This window comes from Aphis gossypii, chromosome 3, assembly GCF_020184175.1.
Source record: "Aphis gossypii isolate Hap1 chromosome 3, ASM2018417v2, whole genome shotgun sequence".
NCBI lineage: Eukaryota > Metazoa > Arthropoda > Insecta > Hemiptera > Aphididae > Aphis > Aphis gossypii.
In genome coordinates, this window is record NC_065532.1 from 16,887,927 (window position 1) to 16,913,381 (window position 25,455).

The 25,455-nt window shown below is 25.8% G+C and overlaps 1 protein-coding gene and 2 long non-coding RNA genes across 5 annotated transcripts; 2 read left to right on the forward strand and 1 right to left on the reverse strand.

Annotated features, from left to right (window-relative positions):
• Positions 1-141: 141 nt before the first annotated feature.
• Positions 142-17,135, reverse strand: LOC114126421 (neutral ceramidase). Its single transcript, XM_027990362.2, has 12 exons — positions 16,944-17,135; positions 9,252-9,361; positions 6,746-6,889; positions 5,684-5,860; positions 5,144-5,271; positions 4,031-4,229; positions 3,724-3,930; positions 3,211-3,528; positions 2,889-3,113; positions 1,914-2,180; positions 537-652; positions 142-462 (listed from the first exon to the last, which is right to left on the reverse strand). The coding sequence occupies exons 1-12, from the start codon at positions 16,945-16,947 to the stop codon at positions 282-284; spliced, it is 2,076 nt and encodes a 691-aa protein (XP_027846163.2). The 5' UTR covers positions 16,948-17,135; the 3' UTR covers positions 142-281.
• LOC126550880 (uncharacterized) lies at positions 4,131-9,252 on the forward strand. The gene is made up of 3 exons (XR_007604936.1): positions 4,131-4,263; positions 7,894-8,047; positions 9,088-9,252. It is a non-coding gene; the product is annotated as an uncharacterized LOC126550880 (long non-coding RNA).
• LOC114126428 (uncharacterized) lies at positions 9,249-24,331 on the forward strand. Of its 3 annotated transcripts, XR_007604935.1 has the most exons (4): positions 23,046-23,228; positions 23,853-23,935; positions 24,014-24,108; positions 24,173-24,331. It is a non-coding gene; the product is annotated as an uncharacterized LOC114126428 (long non-coding RNA). The 3 variants fall into 3 exon arrangements; XR_003592586.2 differs by lacking the exons at positions 23,046-23,228; positions 23,853-23,935 and adding an exon at positions 9,249-9,382; XR_007604934.1 differs by lacking the exon at positions 23,853-23,935.
• Positions 24,332-25,455: the final 1,124 nt, after the last annotated feature.

A 25,455-nucleotide genomic window follows, 5' to 3' on the forward strand; every position in this document is an offset into this window, starting at 1 on the left:
TGACATATAATTATAACACAAGTTATAGGTAAGTATTTACGGCACCATAATTATTATAATTGGATTTGCATTAGCATCATGATTAATACTCGTATTATAAGAACATCAACAAGTAGTAATAATATATAAACAAAAATCGACTTTTGGAGAGAAATAAGTAGGTTTTTTATTTGAAAAATATTGTAGCCAGGAACTGATACCAAATACGTACTCTAAAGTTAAATTGGAAAAAATTAATAATGCAACTATGTTTTGAAATAAAACTGACGTTTGTACTATTTCTACGTCACTTTGAACGTTTCCGAAGTACCAAAGTATCTTCCGAGCCTGCCCCCTCCAAAATATTTAAAATACCCAAAGTGTCTAATGCGGTAGAGCCCTGGTGTAGTATTTTCAGGTATTGTCCATTTGATTTCTGCTACGCTGCTTGCCCAAAACCACGAAACTGTTTTCCATAAGAATCTGTGACAAATCAAAAAATGCACGTCTTGTTAAGTCGATGCACAAATATGAAATAAACGCGCTCGTGTTCTTACTCGGTTTCCCAATTAGCGTCTGTGGCGACGACGTCCCATTTTAAATCGTCCGTCAGCCGTTCAACTGTCAAAAACGTCATTTCCAACATAGGGTTATTCCTAGGATTGCCAGACACCTGGAGATGAAAAAAAAATATATTAAATATTGTTTAAAATAAAGTGCCTAAAATGTCTATTCATAAAATATAATAATAATATTCGATATTGACGGAAAATTAATTCAAATTTATAATAACAGATATTGTAATTATTAATTGCACTCATTTAAAAGTATTTTAACGGCAAATGGAATATTGAAAAAATCAAATCTATTTCAGTGTTTTTATTTTCCTAGAACCATTTATTTCATTCGTTTTTATTTATCCCATTTATTTAGTTGTTTTAAGTAATATTTTGTTACATTACTTAAATAGAATGACAACTTTTACGTGGTCTTACAACATAATATTTGTTTTAAAGTTAATAGTTTTAAGTAATTCAGGGAAGTGAACTAATTTTTTTATTTATATAATTAAAACAAAAATTTTCTGCTACATAAATATTTTAGTTTAGTTGAATTAAAAATTCTAATGATTATCAAAAGTATTTTATCTTTGTATTAATTAATTATTCAAGTAACAGTTGTCTATGATGGGGAATATTTTTAATGAAAACTAAACATTTATGCATTTATTTAGGTTGTTATTTTCTATTATATCCCATTTATGGAAATTATTCTAGTAAATTTGCAAAAGTTTTAAAGTTCTTTTACTTCTTTCAATATTTTTGTGTCTTCCTACAATATTGATATTATTTCAGTACAAATAATATATGTATGTGTATCAACTTGGACGAATGTAAATTTCTACACGAGATATAGGAGATAAAAATTAGGTATATAAGTATGCATACGTAAGTTCCTACAAAAAAAAAAAAATGCATGTATAATAAATAATACATCCAAGTACATTTATTTGATTTAGCTTTGAGATTTTATAAAATTTATAATTATTATGAACTAAAAGAGTTTTTCCTTTTTCACTGTAGGAAAAGATTTTTATAAATTGTAGTATTACCTCTGTTAATAATCAACGAGTACTGAATTCAACCATTAGGTTACCATTTATCTAATCATAGGTAATAGAGACAAGTAGATAAAAATCGCGTTATATTCGCTGTGTAGGGAATTATTCACGTCGGTAAATTTTTGTTTGTGTAGAAACTTACATAATATATGTAACCACTTACCTACTCTATGTTTCGTGTGGAAACTTACCAAGCTCCATCAAGTTGATAAGTTTTTAAGTTAACAACTATCGATATATTAGAGTCTCAATAAATGTTAGCATATTTCGGCGTCTATTAAACACTGTACCAATATTGTAAATCATAACTTACAAATTTTGCTTTAACTGTTTGACCCAACTTCGCCGTGTAGGGTGGTTGCTCGATGCAGTCTCCAAAATTGTGTCGAGTTATCGGAGTGTCGTACATTGGAGTTGGCAATAGCGACCACACTTCAGATTTCAGGTCGATCGGTTCAGGCCCGGGATCCATTTTTTTGTCACCGTTCAACAATGCCTGGGCCAGTTTCGAATACTGTTTCAGGTAAATGGGCAACGTGTAAGGTCCGAACAACGTTGATGCACCTTCATAACGCTGTAGCTATATGATAATAATATAATATTATAATAATTATAGCGAATGGGTTTGTATATTTTTATTTATTTCTATGTCATCAATCATCATAATATTAAATACTGAGTAAGCACAAAATACGTGGTCCCCTGTTTTTTGAATTTAAAAAAGGATATTTTTAATGTATATATAGGTATTTTTTAATTTTTAGTGCATTATTATGTTTCACGATTCAATGATACAATTTTATCTGTTAACTAAGCATTTTGATGATTTGTTATTAAACACTTAATTTGAACAGTTTTTATGAACATACGTTTTTGAAAATTTATTCTCTCGTTTCCAAGTTTATTAAGACGTAGATATAAAATAATATAACATTATTAAATATACGTACTATAAGTAACTTTTCTAACACAAGATGTTTATTTTATCAGTATATATTGGTTTATTTGTGCGTTTCAAGTTTTTGCATAAGTAATTTTAAAGTAGGTCCTTACTAGTTTTACTACTCAATAAATTAATCAAACTTTTTACGATTTTTCATTGGTCACAGTGAGGTTTATATATTTTCAAATTTTTTTACGAAAGTCGCAAACTATAATGTTTAAATTCGTTTAAATAATAATCTAAAATTAATTAAACTTTTAGTTATGTTAAGTTAAAATACTGGATTGCTGTGTCATGAGTACAAACAAGCAAAAACTAAATATAAATATAATCTATAGTTCGTACTTTGTATTCTTCAGGTGTGGTTACATAATCACTATATGTATTGCAAAGACCCGCGATCACAACGGTACACCAAGAGTTTTTACAAAGGACTTCGCGGATAGCTTTTCTCACACGTCTACCCGACATGGTCGTGAACTCGCCCGGAACACAAGCTATGATCAACTGACCGATAGCGGCCAACTGAGTAGAAACTATTTTCGGTGACCAAGCCAGCGGATAATTAAACTAAAAACAAAAATACATCCGCAAAACTATAGTACAACAGTTCAATAAACGTCATAATATATTACATAACATCGTTGCCGTATTCAGTTTCACTAACTTCTCCGGTCGATATCAAAATTGATTTTTCCGCGTGACATTTGATTTGTTCTGGACTAGGCTTGGGCACGAAGTTCGTTACTATATCCCAGAGAGGATTGTTGGAGGATTTGGAGCCGGCTTCGAACGAGAACAAACCAGGTCCGTCGATGGTACCCGATGAAAACGTATGACCCATCGCAGGCTTACATCCCTTTCCCTTGACCATCTCTCCTCCAGGCGTCTTATAGTCTACTTCTTCCGTGGTCATGTCTATAAATTGGTGTATTGACTTTATCGGACCTATGATTTCGGTGATAGGTTTTCCAACCATCAGTTCCTGAAACCGATGTAATATAAAATTATCTATACACGACTAGAGTTAAGAACTATAATCTGTACAAATTAATGTTATATTATGCATTTATAATTTCGTATAAATACGTATATAACGAGTTCGTTAATATTTTTTAATAATCAACTAATATGGTATAACATCGACTGATGACTATAAATCAAAAATCGATTAACTCACATACGCCCTGGCGAACAGTCGTCGGGCAATTATTCTAGTGCTCTCTTTCATGTCGTCGCCCGGTCCAGATGCCACGCACAGCTCGTTGGCATCACATGAAGGCCCTGGAATATCGCAAGGTTTTCCCGATTTCTGGCACCGAGGACCTTTGATGTTGGGAGTCACATCTCCCAAGTTGGACGAAGCGAACGCTGCGACAAAACGTCCCTGTACGAAAACAAAACGATACGTGTCATTTACTTATAAGTCATTTTGAAAAAAATCCAATCGGCTCCGAAAATCTGGATTGGCATCGATAGACACTCACTTTGCCTATAAAACTCTCGGGGTTCATCTTTTGCTCGAACAACACCGATGCGTATCCGACGTTGTCCGACGAAACGAGCCTGTTGGTGTTGTTCATGCTGGTCGCATGCACCGCGTACCAGTTTATCACACCCAACGGCGTACCGGACTCGCTCTCAAACTTCAGCTGTACCATAGTCTTGTCGACGTTATGTTCGTATCTACATCATTCGATTCAAAAATGAAACAAGCCAGGTATTATCGTTAATATTATTACACTAAGTATACCTATAGTACACATATTATATTATGACATATAGTTACGGATCCACCACTTATTATTTTGTGGAGAGGGTGGGGCAAAAGTGAAAAATAATTTATAGCATCGTACTACGATTAGTAATATTCGTAAATATTGTAAATATCTGTAGACATTTAATAACGACATCAAAGTTTAATAACTTTACTCAACTAAATAGATACATTAACTAGGTATTACAATTTATCGTGTGAGTATAGAGGTACTTAGTAAATCAAAAGATTGTACTAATATGAAACCTGTTAAATATTTTTGAACTAACATAATTTAGGATAAACCGATATTTATATTTTATACAACAAATAATTCTAAACTAAACTTATGCTTATGTGCAACAAGTGATGTATTACTAATTAGTAATTGTATTAAATTATTTAAATTTAATGTCCTGTGTAATACACCGAGTTTCGTCATTATGCCATAACAGTAACTATTTATAATTATTATAAAGAAACATAGTTATTATTAATGTAGTGACTATTTTTAGACTGAGAAGCTAAAAATTTTTATTTTACAATGTCTACAAAAAATGCACGTATAAAATGAAAATGCGTTAATTTCTTTTCTTATAAAAATTAGACGCTTAAGTTTATTGTCCAACAGAAATCGCCGATCACATTAAAATATTATTTTCTACCAAAATATTAAAATGCTTAATAAATAATAACGGCTTACAATAAAAAAATGTTAATAATATTTAATAAAATTTAACAATAATATTATTATACTATTTGCGTATTGGTAGGTACCTATGAGAGTATGCCTATGCCATTGAATGACGTATGGCAATATGGTATAAAATAAAATACTACTTACTGCGCACGTTCGACTTCCGGATTTAATAAATATGATTGAGGACTTCTACTTATCGATATCCCATTTAATTCACCTTTATTAACAAATATACGTCCATAATCTAATTTGTCGTGGGCTCGTAGAATACTCTATTTATAAAAATCATATCAGTGTAAGTATACAAAATGATCAGATTTTATAAAAAGACCGCTTTAAAATAATAATAATATTAACAATAATAATTTAATTTCCGTATTTACATATAGATGTAATTGATATATTAAATGTACTACGTAGTAACAATATCGTGGTATCAAAGCCAAATCGTGACAAAAATCTTTAATTATTTTAGTACGGGCCAAATCGAATACAGATATATTGGAAAAACTCAAATATATATTATATATATTTTATTCAAGGTGTGTATCAAAAGAAACGATAAAAAATGAAGTAAAATATTTTTTATTTTTTTCTTGGAATACCACTTAGAAAAAAAATATGGGTGCTTTACAAATACACTTATGAGAATTCAAATATTACTTGTTTTTATGTCGAACTTACCAATGTAATACCTTTTACTAAACAGTTTAAGGTTTGTTGAACATAACCCAATGTGCTCAAGTCAAACAGCATATGTAACATATAACCTCCCGGCGTTGAGTGTGTGTGCGTAGACGAAAGCATAAGGTTATTCGTGTCGTACAATCCCGGTAGCTTCTCGTTCAATTTTTTCAGTACCTTCAAATCGCATTCGTCGTTTGATTACATTGCAATATATTTCATCATCAATCAAACTATTACGACAGTATCATATTTAGTAGATTTTCGAATAGAAAAGAAAATTAATTGTTAAAATAATTGAGTTGTTTTAATAAAGATGACAAGAAACAATAATAAATAGAATAATTAAAATGTACGATGTACTGCAAATATAAAATGTATTTTTATTTCAACCACTTTTTGATGCTAAGCAGAAAGTGATAAATATATTGGTTTTACAATTGTGAGAGTTTGAGTCTATAGATATTTTTTGTCATTAAGTTTTAGTGCAGTAAACATATTTCAATTTCAATTTAGAGTATGGTTTCTTGTAGAAAATTGGATCTAGTAGATACTTTTTTTTCAGTGGGAGTTAAAAGCAAAAATAATAAAAAATAGTTCAAAAAAAAAAGAAAAAACATGAATTTTTAATTCAAAATCTAAATGATAATATATGTAATTTAGACGTAGCGTATGAAACATATAGGAAATTAATATTATGCAGTGTTATATTTGGAAAGTCACGGTTTGGTTGTATATCATAATTATTGAATGAAATCTAATACAACAAAATATGCTATTTGAATTACAGCGAGTTTCGTACACTGTTTGATATTAAAACAAATATGAATATTTAAATATTTATGTATTCTAAATATTAATGGTGAAATAAAAAATAAAAGTGATAAAAATGTATTTATATGGTCTCCATTAATGCGAACATTAAAGAAAACATTATTATAATATAGAACAAAATTATAGGACATATTTTCATTTTTCTTTTTCGAATTCAAAATATACTGTATTTTAATTTATACTTTTATAGTATGACAATAATGACCTAATAAAACATTTTTAACTCACTTCTTTCTTTATATGATCACCCATCATCGCAGAATCGATGCTGACAAAGGCTGTTCTAGATGTTGAATCTTCAATTAAAAATGCCCTAGAAAATTGTCGCAAATGTATTCCCTCTCCAGTTTGTTCCACTTTTCCGTACCCCAACTATACATAAACAACATAATATAAAATAATAAATATATTGTATATGATTATTGAGATTAGCGTGTAGATAGCGTATGCATTATATAATATTATAATGTATTATCGACAATTTTATGTATAAAACTTGTTCTAAAGAAAAAACAATTTCAAGATAATATTAAAAAATATTACAATCAACGTATTAAATAATTTAAGTAAATACATATTATAAATATATAATACACGAGGTATTTTGTATTATATATTTATAATGTTATGTTGATTATGAATTATTTTATAAGAGATTAGAAGACAAAAAAAATCACCTCTTTATAGTCATTTAAATGTAAAACCACTTAACAGCCAAAAAAAAAAAAAATTAATAAAATAATAATTTAAATATATGTACGAAATTAGTTTTGTTTTTTGTTAAGTACTGTTAATAATCAATTAATGAATTTTGTTTACTTTATTAATAACCTAATAAATTAAAAATTGTTAATTTATTTTATGTAGCCATAAAAATTTTATACCTACTATAATGACAATTACTGAATAAAACAAATAATCAAAACTCTATGGTAAACGGGAAACTATAGGAACAGTTGAAATAGTTGGTTTTTCAATTATTAAAATGTTTATATTAAAATATATAATATCTCTAAAATATAAATGTAATATGGCCTTACATAAATATAAAATAAATGTATAATACCTATTGAAGCTAGTTTTTATAATACTTTGATCATTTTTACAAAATATTAATGATTAATTAATAAATGATTGATTAAAGTACCTACTAACATTTTAAAATTACTAAAGCTTTCATATATTCCAAACCATAATGGATTTACAGATCTAATATTCCTAATACCCAATGTTAGAACAATTGAAAACTACTAAATTTGTTCAAATTTTGATTCTGATACGTCAACAATTTCAAAAAAATTATTTGCTAATTAATATAAAAATAAAATAAAGATTAGAAGTTTTCATTAAAATAACAGAAGTTTATATGTCTACAGCACGTTTCTTAAGTAGTACAAAAATTCTGAACAATTTGAAAATATGAGGATCATTAAAAGTTCTAAAAATCCGATTTTGAACAACTATTATACTCAAAGATTATTCTTAAAAAAGAAGGTGATAATGCTTGGTGAACAACACTGTATATAATATGTAAGTATACAAAAATATTTTTTTAATGTTCAAAAAGTTATAGAGAATATGAATTTGCGATATAATATGAAATATTTACTACCTACGGTGTTTATAAGTCAACTAAAAAAATTAACAAAACAATTAAATTAATCATGAGTTTTCAACTTTTTATTTAATTACAATTTATAATATTATATTGGGTTTTAATTGCTTTGATATTTGATATCGTAAAATTAAATACACTTCTGCTAGTCAACTCTTTCAGTGTGATTGAAATCTTACGTTTGCTATGGCCTATGAGTAAATATAATTTATTTTTATTTCCGTACTGCCACAATTAAATTGTCATTATTTTTTTTCCATTCCTGCATCCACTAAATAATTCACTTGAATTGTCTATTTACTTTTTACTCGAAAATTGACTTACTTAATTGATAATTATTTACCCTTATTTATAAGATACACAATTTTTGTATTATATTAGGTATTATTCAGTATTTACTCCAATAACAAACTTTTGAAAAATTGTATCCTAAAAATTAAAATTATTATAATATTTAGTTTTCTGAGTTTCTGACAATGATTAACAAACAATTAACTCACTAATTTTAGGCCATTGAATTGAATCAGTATTTTTATGAATTATATGAACTACAACTATAATCCTTAATGATACATGTATTGAATTAATAATTCATATGAATAAAAAGTTACGAGTGTATTAACAAAATCAAAGCTATAAATAATTTATTGTAAATAATAGCCTTCCCCCAAAACAAATATCTAAAAAATATAATGTATTAATGATTAAGTATAATAATTAATAGCCAATAGGTAAGTAGGTACCCTTAAAATAAAGACGACAAAATTAATTTAATTAACTAAATTTAACACATAATAATATGCTTGTAAAAGATTTAATTTTAAAAATTAAACATAATAGTATACAGTCAAAATTATTTTAAGAAATTGTCTGAATAGCTTACTAGTTACTACTATAGTAATTGAAATTGTTTTCTATTTGTTTTCAAAATGATTTATTACAATTACTGCTTGAGTTCCGGTTGAAGAGGGTCAATTTTAGAATTGTTTTTATCGCCAGTGTATAGATTGTAGCAAAGTAAGTACAATTTATTGTTTGAGTAATATAGTTTTTAAGGTACATTGTTACAACTATACAATTTTTTTTCTATAATAATTAAAAATCATAGAATATACTCACAAAAGTAACACCTGCTGCAGGCCCAGTTACATCTGCAATTCCGATACCGATTTTGTACAATGAACGGGCTGTCGTGATCCATAATGACAACAAAAATATAAATCTGAGTTCTGAAAAAAAAAACAATAACTGTAAGTTTTAAATTTACATTAAATGTATAGATATTATAAATTAAGACTTAAGGTTAAGGTTAATGTAATCAACAGTGTAGGTTAATGGTTCATATTAAAATTGTATATGTATACTGTTTATTTATTTATTTATTGTTAATATAAATAATAAATATTTGATAAAGTTGTATATTATACTATATTACAGAAACTAAAATGTGATATTATTATTTTCTATATTATATTTTATGACAATACACAAAGTTTGAGTTCGAAAGAAAAGTAATAAACATAAAATAGCTTATAAAATGGTTCATAAAAGAATACTAATGAAAAATGTTCAGTATTCATTAATTTCACGGTTTGTTATGAATACTTGAAGTTTAACCTCAGTACGTAACATAATATATATATATATATAATATGTATATAGTTTTGAGTTAATTTACTTCTATAAGTTTTATTGTCTCATATTTAAACTTTGAAGTAATTGAAACAAATTTTGTTTTAAGATTTTTTTTTTTAATTTTTTTATAATCATCAAATATACAATATTTCAGTCTATTATAAGCATACAATAAGTTATTCTTTGTTATAGGTAATTAACTTTGATACCATATATTATGATATTTAACACGGAAAAATAAAAATAAATATTAATTGAGTACACTTATCCGAATGTTTTAAGACTATACATTTTGTTTGATTGCACATTTTTAACGTTTAGATATTTCAATAAAAATAATATTATATCAGATATTGTATGTTTATGTACATTAATTATTTATATACCCACTGTACCTTATATATTGATAATAATAATAATAATCGTTTTATTAGGTGTATTATCTTTATTAAAATTAAATAACTATTGTGATACGAATTACTCTTTTGGGGGGGAGCAATGTCTAGGTCATTCTGTGCAGGATAAACATATACATATAATACATATTAGTTTACTTGGGTGTATGTGTATATGTGTATCATTGCGTATCAGTGATTGTAATATTACAATATAAAAAATATAGGAAAGGTACGAGATTTCAATCTTTTCGTTAAATTAATGTTTAATAATGACAGTTCGACAGGAAACATAGGTACATTATAATACTTCAGACACGCAATGTATTACACATTATATTTCTATACATATTTTCAAACACAATAAACACCTAAAAACTACACAATAGTTCGTACGTTATATTTAGTGATTGGCGATACTTTTAAACTAAACACTATATAAACCTATTTAAATATATATCGTTTTGATTAAATATTTTTTATATCACATCTAAAATTATACTCATTATTACATTATTAAGTTATTACTTCAATACTTTATGTACATACATAATACATCTAAATATTGACAAACATATTATCCTGATTAGATAATGCAATTAAAAATATAGATTGTTGTTTAAAAATTAAAATTTTATAGTAGGTTAGGGGCGGTAGAAACCAATTCAATTGTATGAAAAAGGCAATGTAAAATGTTAAAATTGTAAATTACCTATATACCTATATCAAATTTTTCAAAATAAATTGTCAAAACAATGTATAGGTATTATAGTTATAATTAAGTCTATCTAAATATTTGTTCAATTAATGTATAGTAGTAGGTACTACAATAACAGCTACTGCTGTGTTGTTTCACGATAATCACGTTTTTCTAACAAATAATTGATTAAAATTAAATTTTGTAGATAATAACAATATTTTTAGCATTCTTACAATACAGAGAATAAAATAAAATACTAATTATAGTATTTGATTGCATAATAAATTGATACACGTGTACATAATATAAGTAATATTGTGATCACTTCCTATTTAACTGTATGAATATTATTTTGGCTACATCAAATGTTTTAAAGAATAGAAAATTAATAGACTTGTTTAAGACTTGACAGAAAATGATTAAAACAATGGCAGATGAATCATGTTGAAAAAAACCGCAAAGTAATAAATTATCGATTACGATGATATTATTATTATGATTAATAAATTATTGTTTCTAATCTTGGGAGGTATGATGATTATGTCGACTAATGTTATATCGAATTATAAAAAAAACTATTTAGCGATTTTAAATTTTAATATGAATTATAATTACTTTAATACCGTTTAACAATTATGTTTGCATAAAAATTATGATTTTAAAATATATTTATATATATTATATTCGGCAAACATGCTTCTCACTCTCTATTTTTTCTTCATTAATGCAATTATTCAAATTAGATATACTTACCTTAAATTTTTAGTATATTTTAAAGTTATATTTTAAAATTCTAAAGATAATTTGTATTAATTTAAAAAAAAAAACAAACATGTTTTTCAAACGAAAACCCCCTATTCGATTTCTATTTTCTATTTTATTATGCTGGTTTTTAGATTCTGAACGGATGAATGTATTGATTTTACAATGATGTGTGTTTTTTTATTTTTTTATTTTTATTTTTGTGTCTGTCACCACGTTTTGGAGCAGTAAAAGTGCTTCGATTTTTAAACTCATACCCATTTCTGATATGAAAGTGAATCTAGTTGGTAATTTGGAGAGTTAAAAGTAAAAAATTTTCAATAGTTTTCAATAGCGTCAGGAAAAACCCTAAAAAACTAACAAAAAAACAGTAATTTTTACGCAAAATCAGTTTTCGACCAAATTGATTTTTTTATATGATTGTAATTCAAAAACTAATCACTGTAAATACTTGAAATTTTCACCAAATGTTTATGTTAGTGTTATCTATATATACAGTTAAATTTTCAAAAAATTATGACTGTTTTTGAGTTATTAATAGACCACTGAAATTTTCGATTTTTATGAAATATTTTTTTTGAAGTGTCGATAAAAAAACTTTGGATAACCAAAAAAACATGAAAATTTAATACAAAGTTCCTTATGAGTTGTTCTTATTGTAGCAAAAAAAAAAAAAAAATTAAAAATCGTTTTTATAAACGTTTATAGCTCAAATTTTTACGAACTATGTCAAAATCACGAAAATGTGTAAGTAATTTTGAAGTTGAAAAATCATAAAATTTTTTGTGTTTATATCTAAGAATAAAAATTCAACACTAAGTTTTTCATAATTTGTCCTTCAAGTAGCTATAGAGAAAACTCGAAGCATCATTATAGGAAAAATTTTAAATGCGTTTGAATTATAAATTTTTACGAAATAGCGTAACGATAACGATTTATCCTCAAACGATTTCAAATAAATATAAATTGTTATTATTGAAAAAGTGTAAGTCGTAGATACTTAAAAATTTCACCAGTTATTTAAATTAACATTTTCTTTACATGATAATTACATTTCAAAATAGTTTGACTTTTTTTGAGCTATTTATAGACAACTGAAATTTTCAATTTTTCTGAAATATTTTTTTTTGGAGTGTCGATAAAATTTTTTTGATCGAGTTAAAATACTTGAAAACATAATAAAAAGTTTCTCATAAGTTATTTTTATAGTGATTAAAAAATTATAAGAATACGTAGACACAATTTTTTTTTATTAGCATTTGAAGTTCAAATATTGACAAAAATTAGTCAAAATCATAAATATTTGCAAATTATTTTGTAGGTATAGTTCATAAAAAATTTTGCATAAGTAGCTAAGAGTTGAAAATTAATACAAGATTTTTCATAAGTTTAGCTTATAATAATAATTATAAAAGAACTTAAATTTTTGTGTATTCAGGCCATCAAAATATAAACCACCTTTTTCACCAACCACTGGAAATTATATCCTACGCTGACAAATCATCTTCGTTCAGAATCGTTTTTCGTATACAATGATATCTATTATTGAATTCAAATTTAATACTCCTATAATATATAATAGAACACGGCACCTAATAACCTAGAAACAAATTGATTGCGTTTTGAAGTTAAATAAAAATGTTCAAAAAGTTATCCACTAAATTACTCATAGTAAAAATTAAGTAAAGTAAAATTTGTACTTTCAAAAGACACTCATTGAGAAGTAGGTAAATAACATTTTAAGAATAGAATTTTAAAAATGTAACTATTTTAGAAAAAATGGGGATAACTATGCTTGGTGAATTACTTTGTTCATAGAATATATTATTATTTATTATATTTGTATACCCAGTATAATATAATAGTATGAAACTGCCCATAATTAACCGATCTTAAATATTTAGCAAGTTTGGTATTAATGGCATACAGTGATTTTGCATTTATATTCATTGTACAAAATAATTTTAGCTAACAAATTATCTTGTATGCTGATGTTGTGTTTTTGAAACAACGAGATTCAAATTGCCAATTAAAAGCCCCGTATTAAAAATACGAGTAATATATTTTTTGAAATTTAAGAATAATTGTTAGAATTTTTTTAATTTATCATTAATTGTTTTACATTTATTTCAACTTTTTTTTTTACCTACAAAATTATTAAAAAATATATTATAAACATATTTTAAAATAATATCATTATAATGTCGTGTTTTATAGCATTATTAATATACTTTATTCAAGGTCTAAACTTAGTTTTATACATTTAGTGTTACTAAAGCCTCTTAAAGCATTTAATCATTTATAGTTCAATTGTTAAAATATGTTCAATAGCATTAACTAATTATTTGATGATGGACAATGCTATGATGTAATCGAGTCACTTTGGAGTATTAAACCAAATATTGTTTTACTGTTCCGAAATGACACTAGCTACCAAGTATATTATTTTGTACGGTGTTTGCACTTTTCACCCAACTCAATAGTATGACATCTTTATCCGTTCTCTTTAATCTTAAAAACATCGACTAACCTCGTTTATTCTCAGTTCTCAAACCTTTTTCTATCCAACAACAATTTCTTTCGTCCATTAATGTTATAATATTACACAGTTTCCGATCTCTGAATCGTTAATTTGGTATTTTTATCAGATAATAATGGCTTTTAATTTTGAGTGATACTGTTACAGTCAATAAAAATAATTTTAAAAGTGTAATAGAAAATCAAAATTAAACGAATAATGTACTATTGTTTTAGAAAACTTAAAATCAATACTATTCTATGTAAATTTCAATATGAGAACAAATAAATGTTAATTAATTATTATTACGGTTTATCAATTATATAATGAACTATACTTAGTTTAGTCAAATAAAATGATGAGTATGCATATGGTTTTGATATTTGTCTATGCCAACATCCAATCAAAACTTTAATTAATTAAACAACTTAATTGGATTAAAGTATAAAACAGTTTACAAATTATAATCACTTTGAGAAATTAAAATTATAATAATTAAAATAATTAGCTTTTAAAAATACAAAATTTACGAATACATAACCAACGAGAAATGGGATAATAGTATTAAAACATTTTTGAATATTACTTCATTAAAAAGTTTTTGTAAATAATGAAACACATTTAGTTATGATTATTTCACGTGATTATATTAAACAAAATTAGTGTTGAAAGAGTCGTTATAAGCACGTTATACTTTATAGAATACGGTAGCTATTCAGTTTTATGTTTTAAATAATCCAAATCATAATAAATTATAATTTACCATTTTATAATATATTCTACCTTTTATCATACCGGTTAGAAAGCAAATGCCAAGATAAATGTAATGACTAATACATTTTAAAAACAAAAAAATATCTACTATAACACCTATATATTAGTACGGAAATACAGAATAAAACAATAATTATTGCAATAATATAAGTCATAATTCTGATATTATATGATACACATTATATATTAATTATATTATATTTCCAATTTCATTATGATCACTGATAGATATACAATGGTTAGATTAATACTACTAGAATCAAACCACCGTCAATATTTTTAAAAAGTACATGGAATCTGAGGGTTTTAAATTAAAACTTTGTAATGGCTTGTAACGTACAAGCGATTCAAAACTGTATTTAGAAATAAACATGATATGGCCCTACAAAGATAATTTGATTTGAAAAAATTAATTCCAATGTCCTTGTCCTTGTGGCTTAAAGTATCTGTACGACGTTGCACGCGTACGTATTAAATGAGTAGGTAAAATTAAACATACGTATTCATGGTTATTGTGCATAATGAATTTATAGATGTACGAACATGACCATTTTGCATGATGAATTCGGTAGAAAACGATTCCATACTATTTTAAAGTGTTATATTTCAATCACATTTTCGGTGACAATATGACTGTCATCGTTACCTGCTTATTAAATATTGCAACTTAGTTCGTAGCGATTATTTTTTTTTTACGTAATTACGTGTATTAGTGTCCATTTCGAATATTTATCTACTTTTCACTAACTCATAATATCGCAATTTACGGCCTTAACCTCTTCACAAAACCGGTTGTATAATATAAGAAATGTTTTCTTCGTAGGAATCGTCGGCTAAATGTAGTTTTGTGTGTAACATTCCGACACACATACACTATATAATATATGTACTATAAATATATACTTATATAGGTAACATTTGACTTGAAAAGGTATCTTTTTTTTAAATTGTAATATAACGATATTATATAGGTATATCTAAGACACATAATAAAAAACTGTCTTCGGTAATTACTAATTTCCAAAACGAAGGTCGTTTGTCGGTATTACTGATGGAGATGGAATTTTTTAATTTTTTTATTTCTCCGAACACTAAATATTATTAAAAACACTAGTATAATAATTAATGTGTAACAAAAACAAATAAGTAAATATCTGTGTTTAGAAGTAGACTTGCTGCTATTTTGTATACGATATTTTTTTAATAAGCATTATAATATAAAATATATGTTTCAAAACTTATTCATTATTTGTGATTAACGTTTGAAAACTTAAGAATATTGTATTCAGCCTTTACTGGATTTTAAATGTTAGCGGTTTGAAAGAGTTTGACCTATCTACTTAGGTTTCCATTACGTTTAATTCTCATTGAAAAAAAAACACGCAGTGTTATAATTAATGTTAAGTCGAAATTTAACTTGCCTTACAAAGTTCTTGCACAGTTAATTATATACCAGCTGGTTACCAATTTATCAAGCATCATTATTCATTTTTGGAGTTGTTTGTTGTTTATAAATTTCGAAAAACTTAAAACCAATGTACACAGTATGACAAATGGATCACCTGGTATAGTTATAAAGTCTAAAATAACTTTCAGAAATTAATAACGATAGAATTCAGTCAGGTGTAAAGTTGACCAAACACGTAAACGTTCTACAATATAACTCAAACATCGTATTTTAACCTAAATAATATTGGTAGATTTAATAACGGATTACAAAACATCACTATAATGTATCGTTATAACGTAAATACTTTAAATATTTGTCGTTTTTATTTTTCTGTTCAACCAAGGACATATGACCGTTATAATAGACAGGAATTTGTGATATAATAGTAATGTTATGCTGGACATCGAGAATCAGTAGCTATTGACGACTAAAAATCGATTTTATGCAACTAATAATGACTACTAACTAAAATATAGGTAGGTCCGTGTCCTATTACTATTCTGGCTTACACTAAAATTAGATAACTAATAATAATAACAATAAAGGAAAAGAAGAAAAATTGCTGAAATCGACTTACCCATATTATCTTCAATAATTATTTTCTGCAGTAGTCCAGTAAAATATTCATGATTTCAATACATTTGTTATTTATTTTATATAAGTATTACTATTTTATTTTTTTTTTCTATAGTCTAAATAATTATGTTTTAAGCACGCGACGCAGCAGTAACGTGTTATAACGTCGACAGCTAGTTTTGATCTACCACGGCAGTGTCGGCCGGTGATCCGATGATCGATCGGTAGTCGAGTGTGCGAGGTCGACACCCCACTTACAAACATAACAGAACACACGTATACACAAATCATGAATTAAACGGTTTGCGCCCATATCACCGATGACATGATGGTATCGTTTGATCCTTTGATATTGTTCGTATAGTATACGTAGTGATTTAGTATGTTATTACATTATAGACATTTTCGAAATACAGTTCAATGGCTTGTAAACCATACTGCAACTTCTGCAACAGAGTTATTGGGGAGAACTTAGACAGATTTTATTTCATAGTAGATCAACAGCAGACTATTGGCTGCATTTAATCGAAATCGTTCTTTTGATCTCGTTATTTTGACTAATACATATTATAGCCGTCTTAATTAATATTATTTTGTTACTATATATATAAACTATAGATAATAATTTAATACTACGTGATACATTACAATATATTATGTTGTCAGCAAACGATTTTATACGGATGCTTACGGTTTGTTCAGTTCTAGTATTTCCAATTTTCACAAAAATAAAAAACAACACCCACGCGACTAAATTTTAACAGAGTTCCGTGATGTTATATATTATATATCATTGTTATTATGTAGATAAGGCTAAAAAAATTTTTAATGTACTTACTTTTACGCATAATACACATTATGAAAAATTAAGAACTCACATTTTTTATTTAGTACGAAATAATAAATTTACAAATATAACAATAGTTCTATTGCGATCGGTGAAATTACTACTATGGAGAGCAAATGAAATTAGTGCCTATTATAAGCCTGCTATATATTTTTTTTCCCATTTTTTCATTATTTTAGAGCTACGAACAAACTATGTATAATATTATATTGTATTATATCGAATTAAATGTATCATTTTGTACTGTGTTATAATTCATAAGCTACCTAGTAATACATTAATAAAAAAAAAAAATAATAATAATAACAATATTTTAAATATGATAGTACATTATTATTATGTAAATACGTAGAAATAATAAAAATCTTAAAATTTTTCAATGCTGATCAAAATATGAGCTCCGGACTTTTGAACCATTTTTTATGTTTGTGTGTACGTTTTATGGCTGGGGAATCAAACTGATTTTTGTGCGACAGCGGAGAGCGTTACCATATTTTGTGCACGACACTGAAAATATTACTATATGACGAATGAAACCGTTACTAGTAATATAAGATATTATGTGATAGTAGCCAAAAGACATATTCACTTACCAATGTATTTGTATGCAGTGTGAATATTCTTTATTTATTTTTCTACTAAAAACAAACCTACAAAATCACAGTCCATACAGTCCATCGACTTATTCATAATATTGAACGTTTCCTGATTTTTTTTTACGAGTACCCATACATGCAACGCACTGGGATCTCGTCTAAAAAAATATTATTCGTATAATTTACTGTATGTTAGTATAACCCATATTGCTTAAATATTTATGTAAGACCTCCAAAAATTGGATATAATCGTATAACTACCGACTACCGTATGGATCGTTTAAATAGCAATTAATATTAATATATTTATAATACCGAATCACCGACCAAGTATCGTACGGAAAAAATGTAATCAGTAGGTATATAAAATATAATAGCTTAGTTTTTTTTTTTTTTCAATTAGGTAAAAAAAATACCAAGTTATTAATACCAAAATGTGTAATTGTGACCTTAAAATATGTAAAATATAATATTTATGCATTAACGGGACAACATTTTTTTATTATTTATAAATATACAGTTTACCCAATTGCTTGTATTTATTTTTAACTCGATTGTATGAGATTTTATAAATTTGCGTAGTTATGCTTACAAGCAAACGTATTAATAACTCGTAAAGCCCGACGGAGGTTAAATAAAATTTTCGGAAAAAATTCGAGGACGATTTCAAAACGAAAAAAAAATGTATTAACTTGTAATAAATAAATTTAAATTACGTTGTGCTATATTTGAACACAAAAAACCAATACAAATTTACTGCTCCCCTAGTTTCACTGGGTGGGGAAGAGAATTGTCAACTATGGCCTCTGTGTAAGTGGCCTGGTTACTTTGTGTATTATTTTTAATTTTTAATTCTACGAATAATAGTTCCTACTATTAATTTAAAATTTATTAACCATCATTTATTGTTAGTTAATTATATTAAATATTAATTATACTTGAATTCGATCTATTTATGTAGGTATCTATTATATTATTGTAATTTTACCACTGTTATATTTTATACTGAAAATTTCCATGTATAACGCTTAACAAGCGATATTATGAATTTTCGTTTAAACAAATAGTTCCACGATATTTTAAAGATGATATTTTGGTTACGTGATATTTTACTTGTGGTATTTTGTAGGTATTTATTCTAGGTATAAACTTAAAATATTGTTGCAAAAGCGCTTGATTTATTTACCAATAACCTGTTAAAATTCTAAACATTCTATTATCTTAGTTTTCTTGTCAATTAATGTTTTTATTTGTCTAAGCCTTTTTTTTTTTTTTACCAAGGCATATGTATACACAATATTAGAATTATTAATACATATAAGTGTATATTATAAATATAAAAGGTTAACATTTACCAATATTGATTTTGATATCTGACGTGTATAATACAATATTATTATCTATTTTATTATCAATAATGACGTTGAATATCATACGTAAACAAAATTTTTATTTATTTATGCTGCATACATGCATAATGCGTGCACTTCTGTAATATGTTTAATATAATTCTGCTTATCTCAATTAAACAATATTCATTTTATACATTATCAATACATATTTTTACTTAATCAGAAAATTTATCAACGCTTTATTAAGATATCTATTTTTTATCGAGTATGGACATAATTAGTTATTTGTATAGGTACCTATCAGTGCGTATTATTATTATTATCATAAATTCACCAGGACGTGCCAATATAATATAATAATAATATTATATTAAAGTATAGAAGAATATTGTATTAATCTCGAATAGTATTGAAATTTAACGCCATTAAAAGATAATTATCTTGTTCAACGGTGCATTTTATTCAATAATTCAAATAAGAAATAATTGACGATCATAGTAATTAATTTGTTTATTGGCGGTGTTTGATTATTATAGTAACTCAATTATTATTGTCACGACATCGAACAAATATTTCATTTTAACTTACTCACCAAACTTAAGTGCATTTTTAATCTTTTAGCAAAATTAATAATACACAGTATTTTATTTTTCTAAGTACATAATATTATAAAAGATTAATATTAAAATTAGTCTTGTAAGTTTTTATTTTTCTCATATTTTTTGTTTAAAAATTGTTATGTACTTGTTTTACAATCGGAAGCGGAAAAAGTGTATATCAGTAAACTGAAATAACTGGAATAAACTTTTACATTGCCGTCACTCAAACGTGTACGATATAAAATATATACATTTTTTTTTATATTTAAGTTTTATCATAATATACGATATTATAATATGTATATACGTGTAATTAAAATTTAAAATACGTCAGAATATAGAAGAAGTATTAACCATGTATAATCTTCAAATATATAATGTTGCTATGTTCATAATTTTAAGTTTTAACTTGCTAATATCTTTGAAATTATTTATGGTATTCTACGTCGGATATTATACCTACTACAGAATAATGATGGTATTAATAATAAGTACATCGATACATCATTGTTATAATTACTTACAATGAAAACAAACATGACATATAATATCAAACCATATTCGCGCAACGTTCATTGGACGGTTTATTATTATTCTAACCGATTCAAATGGCTAATATTCGTATCCACGCGTCTTCTAAACGTCATAAGGGCCATATTAGAGTTGATCGATGAGAAATCAACTTGGAGACATCGTCGTTTAAATATTTAATCAATGTATATTGAGTGTCGTTTTCCACGCGGTTCGAGATAATATTTTGGTATCAATAATCGTGATATAGTACCAGTGGCGTATTTACAGAGAGGTCCAGGGATACTCCCCCCCAGAGGAAAAACCGATACACATTCCTGCACTATAGTTAAGTAATACGTATAGAAATTAGTATTCTGTGTATTCTGACGATGGTTTCCAAGTTACGGCTAAATATAATGTGTGATAAAGGCAATAGGTATATATAGTTATCATAGTTTATATAAATTAGTTAATTATGTATAAGCTACGGGCCCCCTTAGAATATTTTTGAAAATACGCCACTGTATGGTACCATGCCACGAGGTTTCCGAACTCTGGCTACAAAATCATTATAATGTACTCGTCGGGAAACTTTTTTAAAAGTTATATCTAAGTCGTTCACCTCAGGGCTCAGACTAGGTATGTACACAGTAATATAATATATATATATGTATATATACAAACGCAGAATACTTACATATACAAAACGCGATACATAATATACTCGTTCGTATCGATATCCTGTATTATGTAATTTAAAAATTTTTATAATCATCTGAAACACGCTTATATAGTGTATAGTATAATAAATATTATTACTATGTCGTACTGCGTGTCCGTGTCACACACTAACGCTATCACTATATAGGTATATAGTTATTTTGTCATAACACAATAATATTATATTTTATCGGTCGTGTGTACATTTCAGGGTATTGTTTTTTTTTTTCAGAAACCCCGTGTAGGTATTCAGACAGTGCATATAAGTAATAATAATATAAACACTAATTATAATTAATAATTATTATTGTACATTAAACGAAAATAATGTAGACGTTAATGATGCGAGTAAGAGACATTTATAATAGTCAGTACTCAGTAGTCGTCCATTATATTATTATAAATCTTAAAATTACTTTGATTTTAGCTATTCGAGTTAAGTCAACACGATTTAATAATCAAACTTGTTTTTCATTATTATATTTATTGTATTATTAATTAACTATAATATAAACAATGATTGAAAAAATCATAACTGAAGTTATACAAACACTATACATATATTCATATATTATATATATATAAAATTGCCTAGATAGTCTCAACAAAATAGTAGGTATATAAACAACGAGTAAGAAACATGACCTTTTTTTCTTGGGACGCACTCGGATGATATACCATATTCTGGACGGAGGGTCATTTCGGGACGCACTCGGGATACTCCCTAAGAAACATCTAAATTGAAAATAGTGAAAATACCAAAAAGTAAAATAAATTGTTTGATTACATTACTTATATTATAAACTAGCTCTTTAGTTCAAATGTCAATGGTCTTGACACTACAATAATGTAAACAACATTTTGAAGTAATTACGTTTTCCATGATCCAACTGTGTATTTACTTTTCACAAGTTTATTAAACTTTTTGTAGTTTATTTATTTTGTTTGGTGAGTTAATACTTAATAGTAAAAGACTTAACGTCTCATTTAAAGCACATTATCCAGATTGAAAAGTAGGTACCTATCATAAAACGCATGACATAATATTCAAACTATATCGATATCTATAATATAGGACGAAAAACAATGAAACTTCATAAACAAATACATTTGTAATATAATAATATAGTACCTACTTATATTAATCTTCATGTACTTACACCTTATAAGGCTGATTGAGATAGATGTATATTGTATACCATAGGGTTATAATATATACAAGCAATAACACTTTATAAATTATGGTAATCACTGATTACTTTTTTTATGTAAATGTTTTTTTTTCAATTATTGCATCTATGAATTTTTTATGTGTTTATTATACTATTATAATAAAAAAAAATTATTAATGAGAAATGTAAAAACCCAGAACGCAGATATTAGATTATTATTGTTTTCGTTATCGGCTTGTTTATTAATTAATATATTAAACGTATGGATTGTCGATCTAATATTATACCTTGCAGTACCTATAAGGTCAGTATGCCTATAATATCGATATCAATCATTTCAAAATTTAACATCAATTGTTTTGAAACATCTTGTAAAAAGTACGCACCGATCACTTCAGTGGATATAAAAAGCTCGTTTTCTACGTATAAAAATATTCTGTTGTCAGTTTGAGTCAGTTTTACTATTGAAAATCTATGGGAATACATAGTAAATAAATTCTATTTTTAAATTTAAATTAATTTTTCATTTTTTTTTGGTTTTTTTTTGATAACTAGTTAATGTTAATTTTTGGTCATGCTTTTTTTTTGTTTTTTTAAAAATAAATATACTTCTTTTTTAATTTTTTAAAACAATCGTGCGGTTTTTAGTTGCTTATTATGCTTCAAAATTCGAGCTCTATAGTAATCAGCAATTACAAACACGAATTTATATTTTATTTTCATTGACCATTTTATATTATATAAGAACAATTTAATTATTTTTATTAATTTTTATTAAAAATATTAGAAAAAACATATATTTAATGTATTTTATTTATTAGCTAGCTGCCACAATGTATTTTATTTATAATTATAAAAATACCTACAAAAAAAAAAAAAAATAAAAAAATTATTAAGAGCTATCTATATATAAATATATTTTTTTTTAGAAAAATTACAATCGGCACAAAAATTGTGCGATAATTAATTAACTTTAAATATTTAAATTTGAAAGTAGCTCAAGGAAAAAAGTTATTACAATCTTGCCGGTATTGCAGTTTTTCTATACACAAATTAATGTTATAATACAACATCAATAGTGAAACAAATTCCTCCATCTTTATCTTTTTAGGACCCTCGTTATAGAATTTTAATGAAAAGATTATTGATAAGAGGATTTAAACTTTTAGGTAATAGTTTATGGAAATTTTTAGCGTAAGTTAAAGACATTAAATTTGTTTTACTTTAGAAATACGGAGGATTAATAGGTACTTACCTATTGATTTGTTTCAGATATAAAAGAGTGTATTAAGAGTACTGTACAAGGTTTCAGCTTAAATTCATATATAATTGTGATTTTTATGACAAGAACTGTTAAACTGATTCATGTAAGTGTTTTAATCAAATATTCACAATTTATATCTGAAAATAAAAGTGCTATTAATTTTATAGGAGTGACTCCGAGTGGAAGTATTTTCTCAGTAAATTGTTTCCCTATAAATTGAAAATATGTCAGCATAAGCCTTTATTGTAAATATTTACATATTGTATTTTTTTCCCCATTCAAAAATAATATTTATTTGTAAAAACGTTGAGAAATAAATTAAGTGAAAGCTATATAGTAATATCTTATTCTAATTTGAACATGATCTCTATCATGTTATATATTATTGTTCAATTGATAAATTGTTGATAACAGTATATTCTAAGAAAATCTGTCATGTATATAAGTAAGTCAATATTCTTAACAGGATATACAGGACAATGATGACGAAACATTATATTTTATCTTAAATAAAATATAGTACAATACTTGATAAAATTCATTAATATTAGCTACATTTTTTTTTAAGATAGAGATAAAATATTAAAAATAATTATTTAAATTTCCATCTTTCTAATTTAATTAGGTATCATTTACAAAAAAAATAATTATTACCTATTATGACTTCCAAGATATTATACTAATATTAATTTCAACAAATAAGTTATGAAAAAAAAAAATAAAAAAAATACTGGGAAGTCATTCTGTTGTAAAACATTGTTGAATCTCACTGCTATAATATATTTGGTAAACATGAATTCAATGATAAATTATTTTACATACTGGTAGATAAAATATTAAAAAAAGTTTCCAAATTAAACTATCGATATGAATTTAATTCCGTTCAAATATTTACAATCATCAATTCTTTTGTCAAACAATACAATTTATAATATAACTATTATTACTTAATACTTTTAAATTTTTATCATTTATATTTTGCATGCCATATATAAAAATAAATAATTAATTCTTATAGAACACTTTTACATAGTCTATAAAATATTAAAATATTTTTATCGTTAAACGGAATACTCAATTTAATGATAAGTTTATGTACAATTGATCCCACTTAAACAAAACTCAGTTTATGAATAGGACTAATTAACTATGGTAAATGAAGTTTCGTGAATATTCAGCCTCATGAGCGATTACATTTTAAACTGATATCAACGTTTGGCAAATTATACTGACCCTACATACTGCAAGGGAATGAATATTTTTAACTAATGACACGCCAATTAAAATTCATGGTTTTTTATGTTAAATGAAATTTTAAAGGATTTTTTTGTTTCTTCATTAAATTATAATGGTTTTGATTGACAAGTTTAAAAAATACATACATTATTAAATCGATTGATGCAAATTTAAATAAGAATGTGTTCAAATATATATTATTTAAAAATGAAAT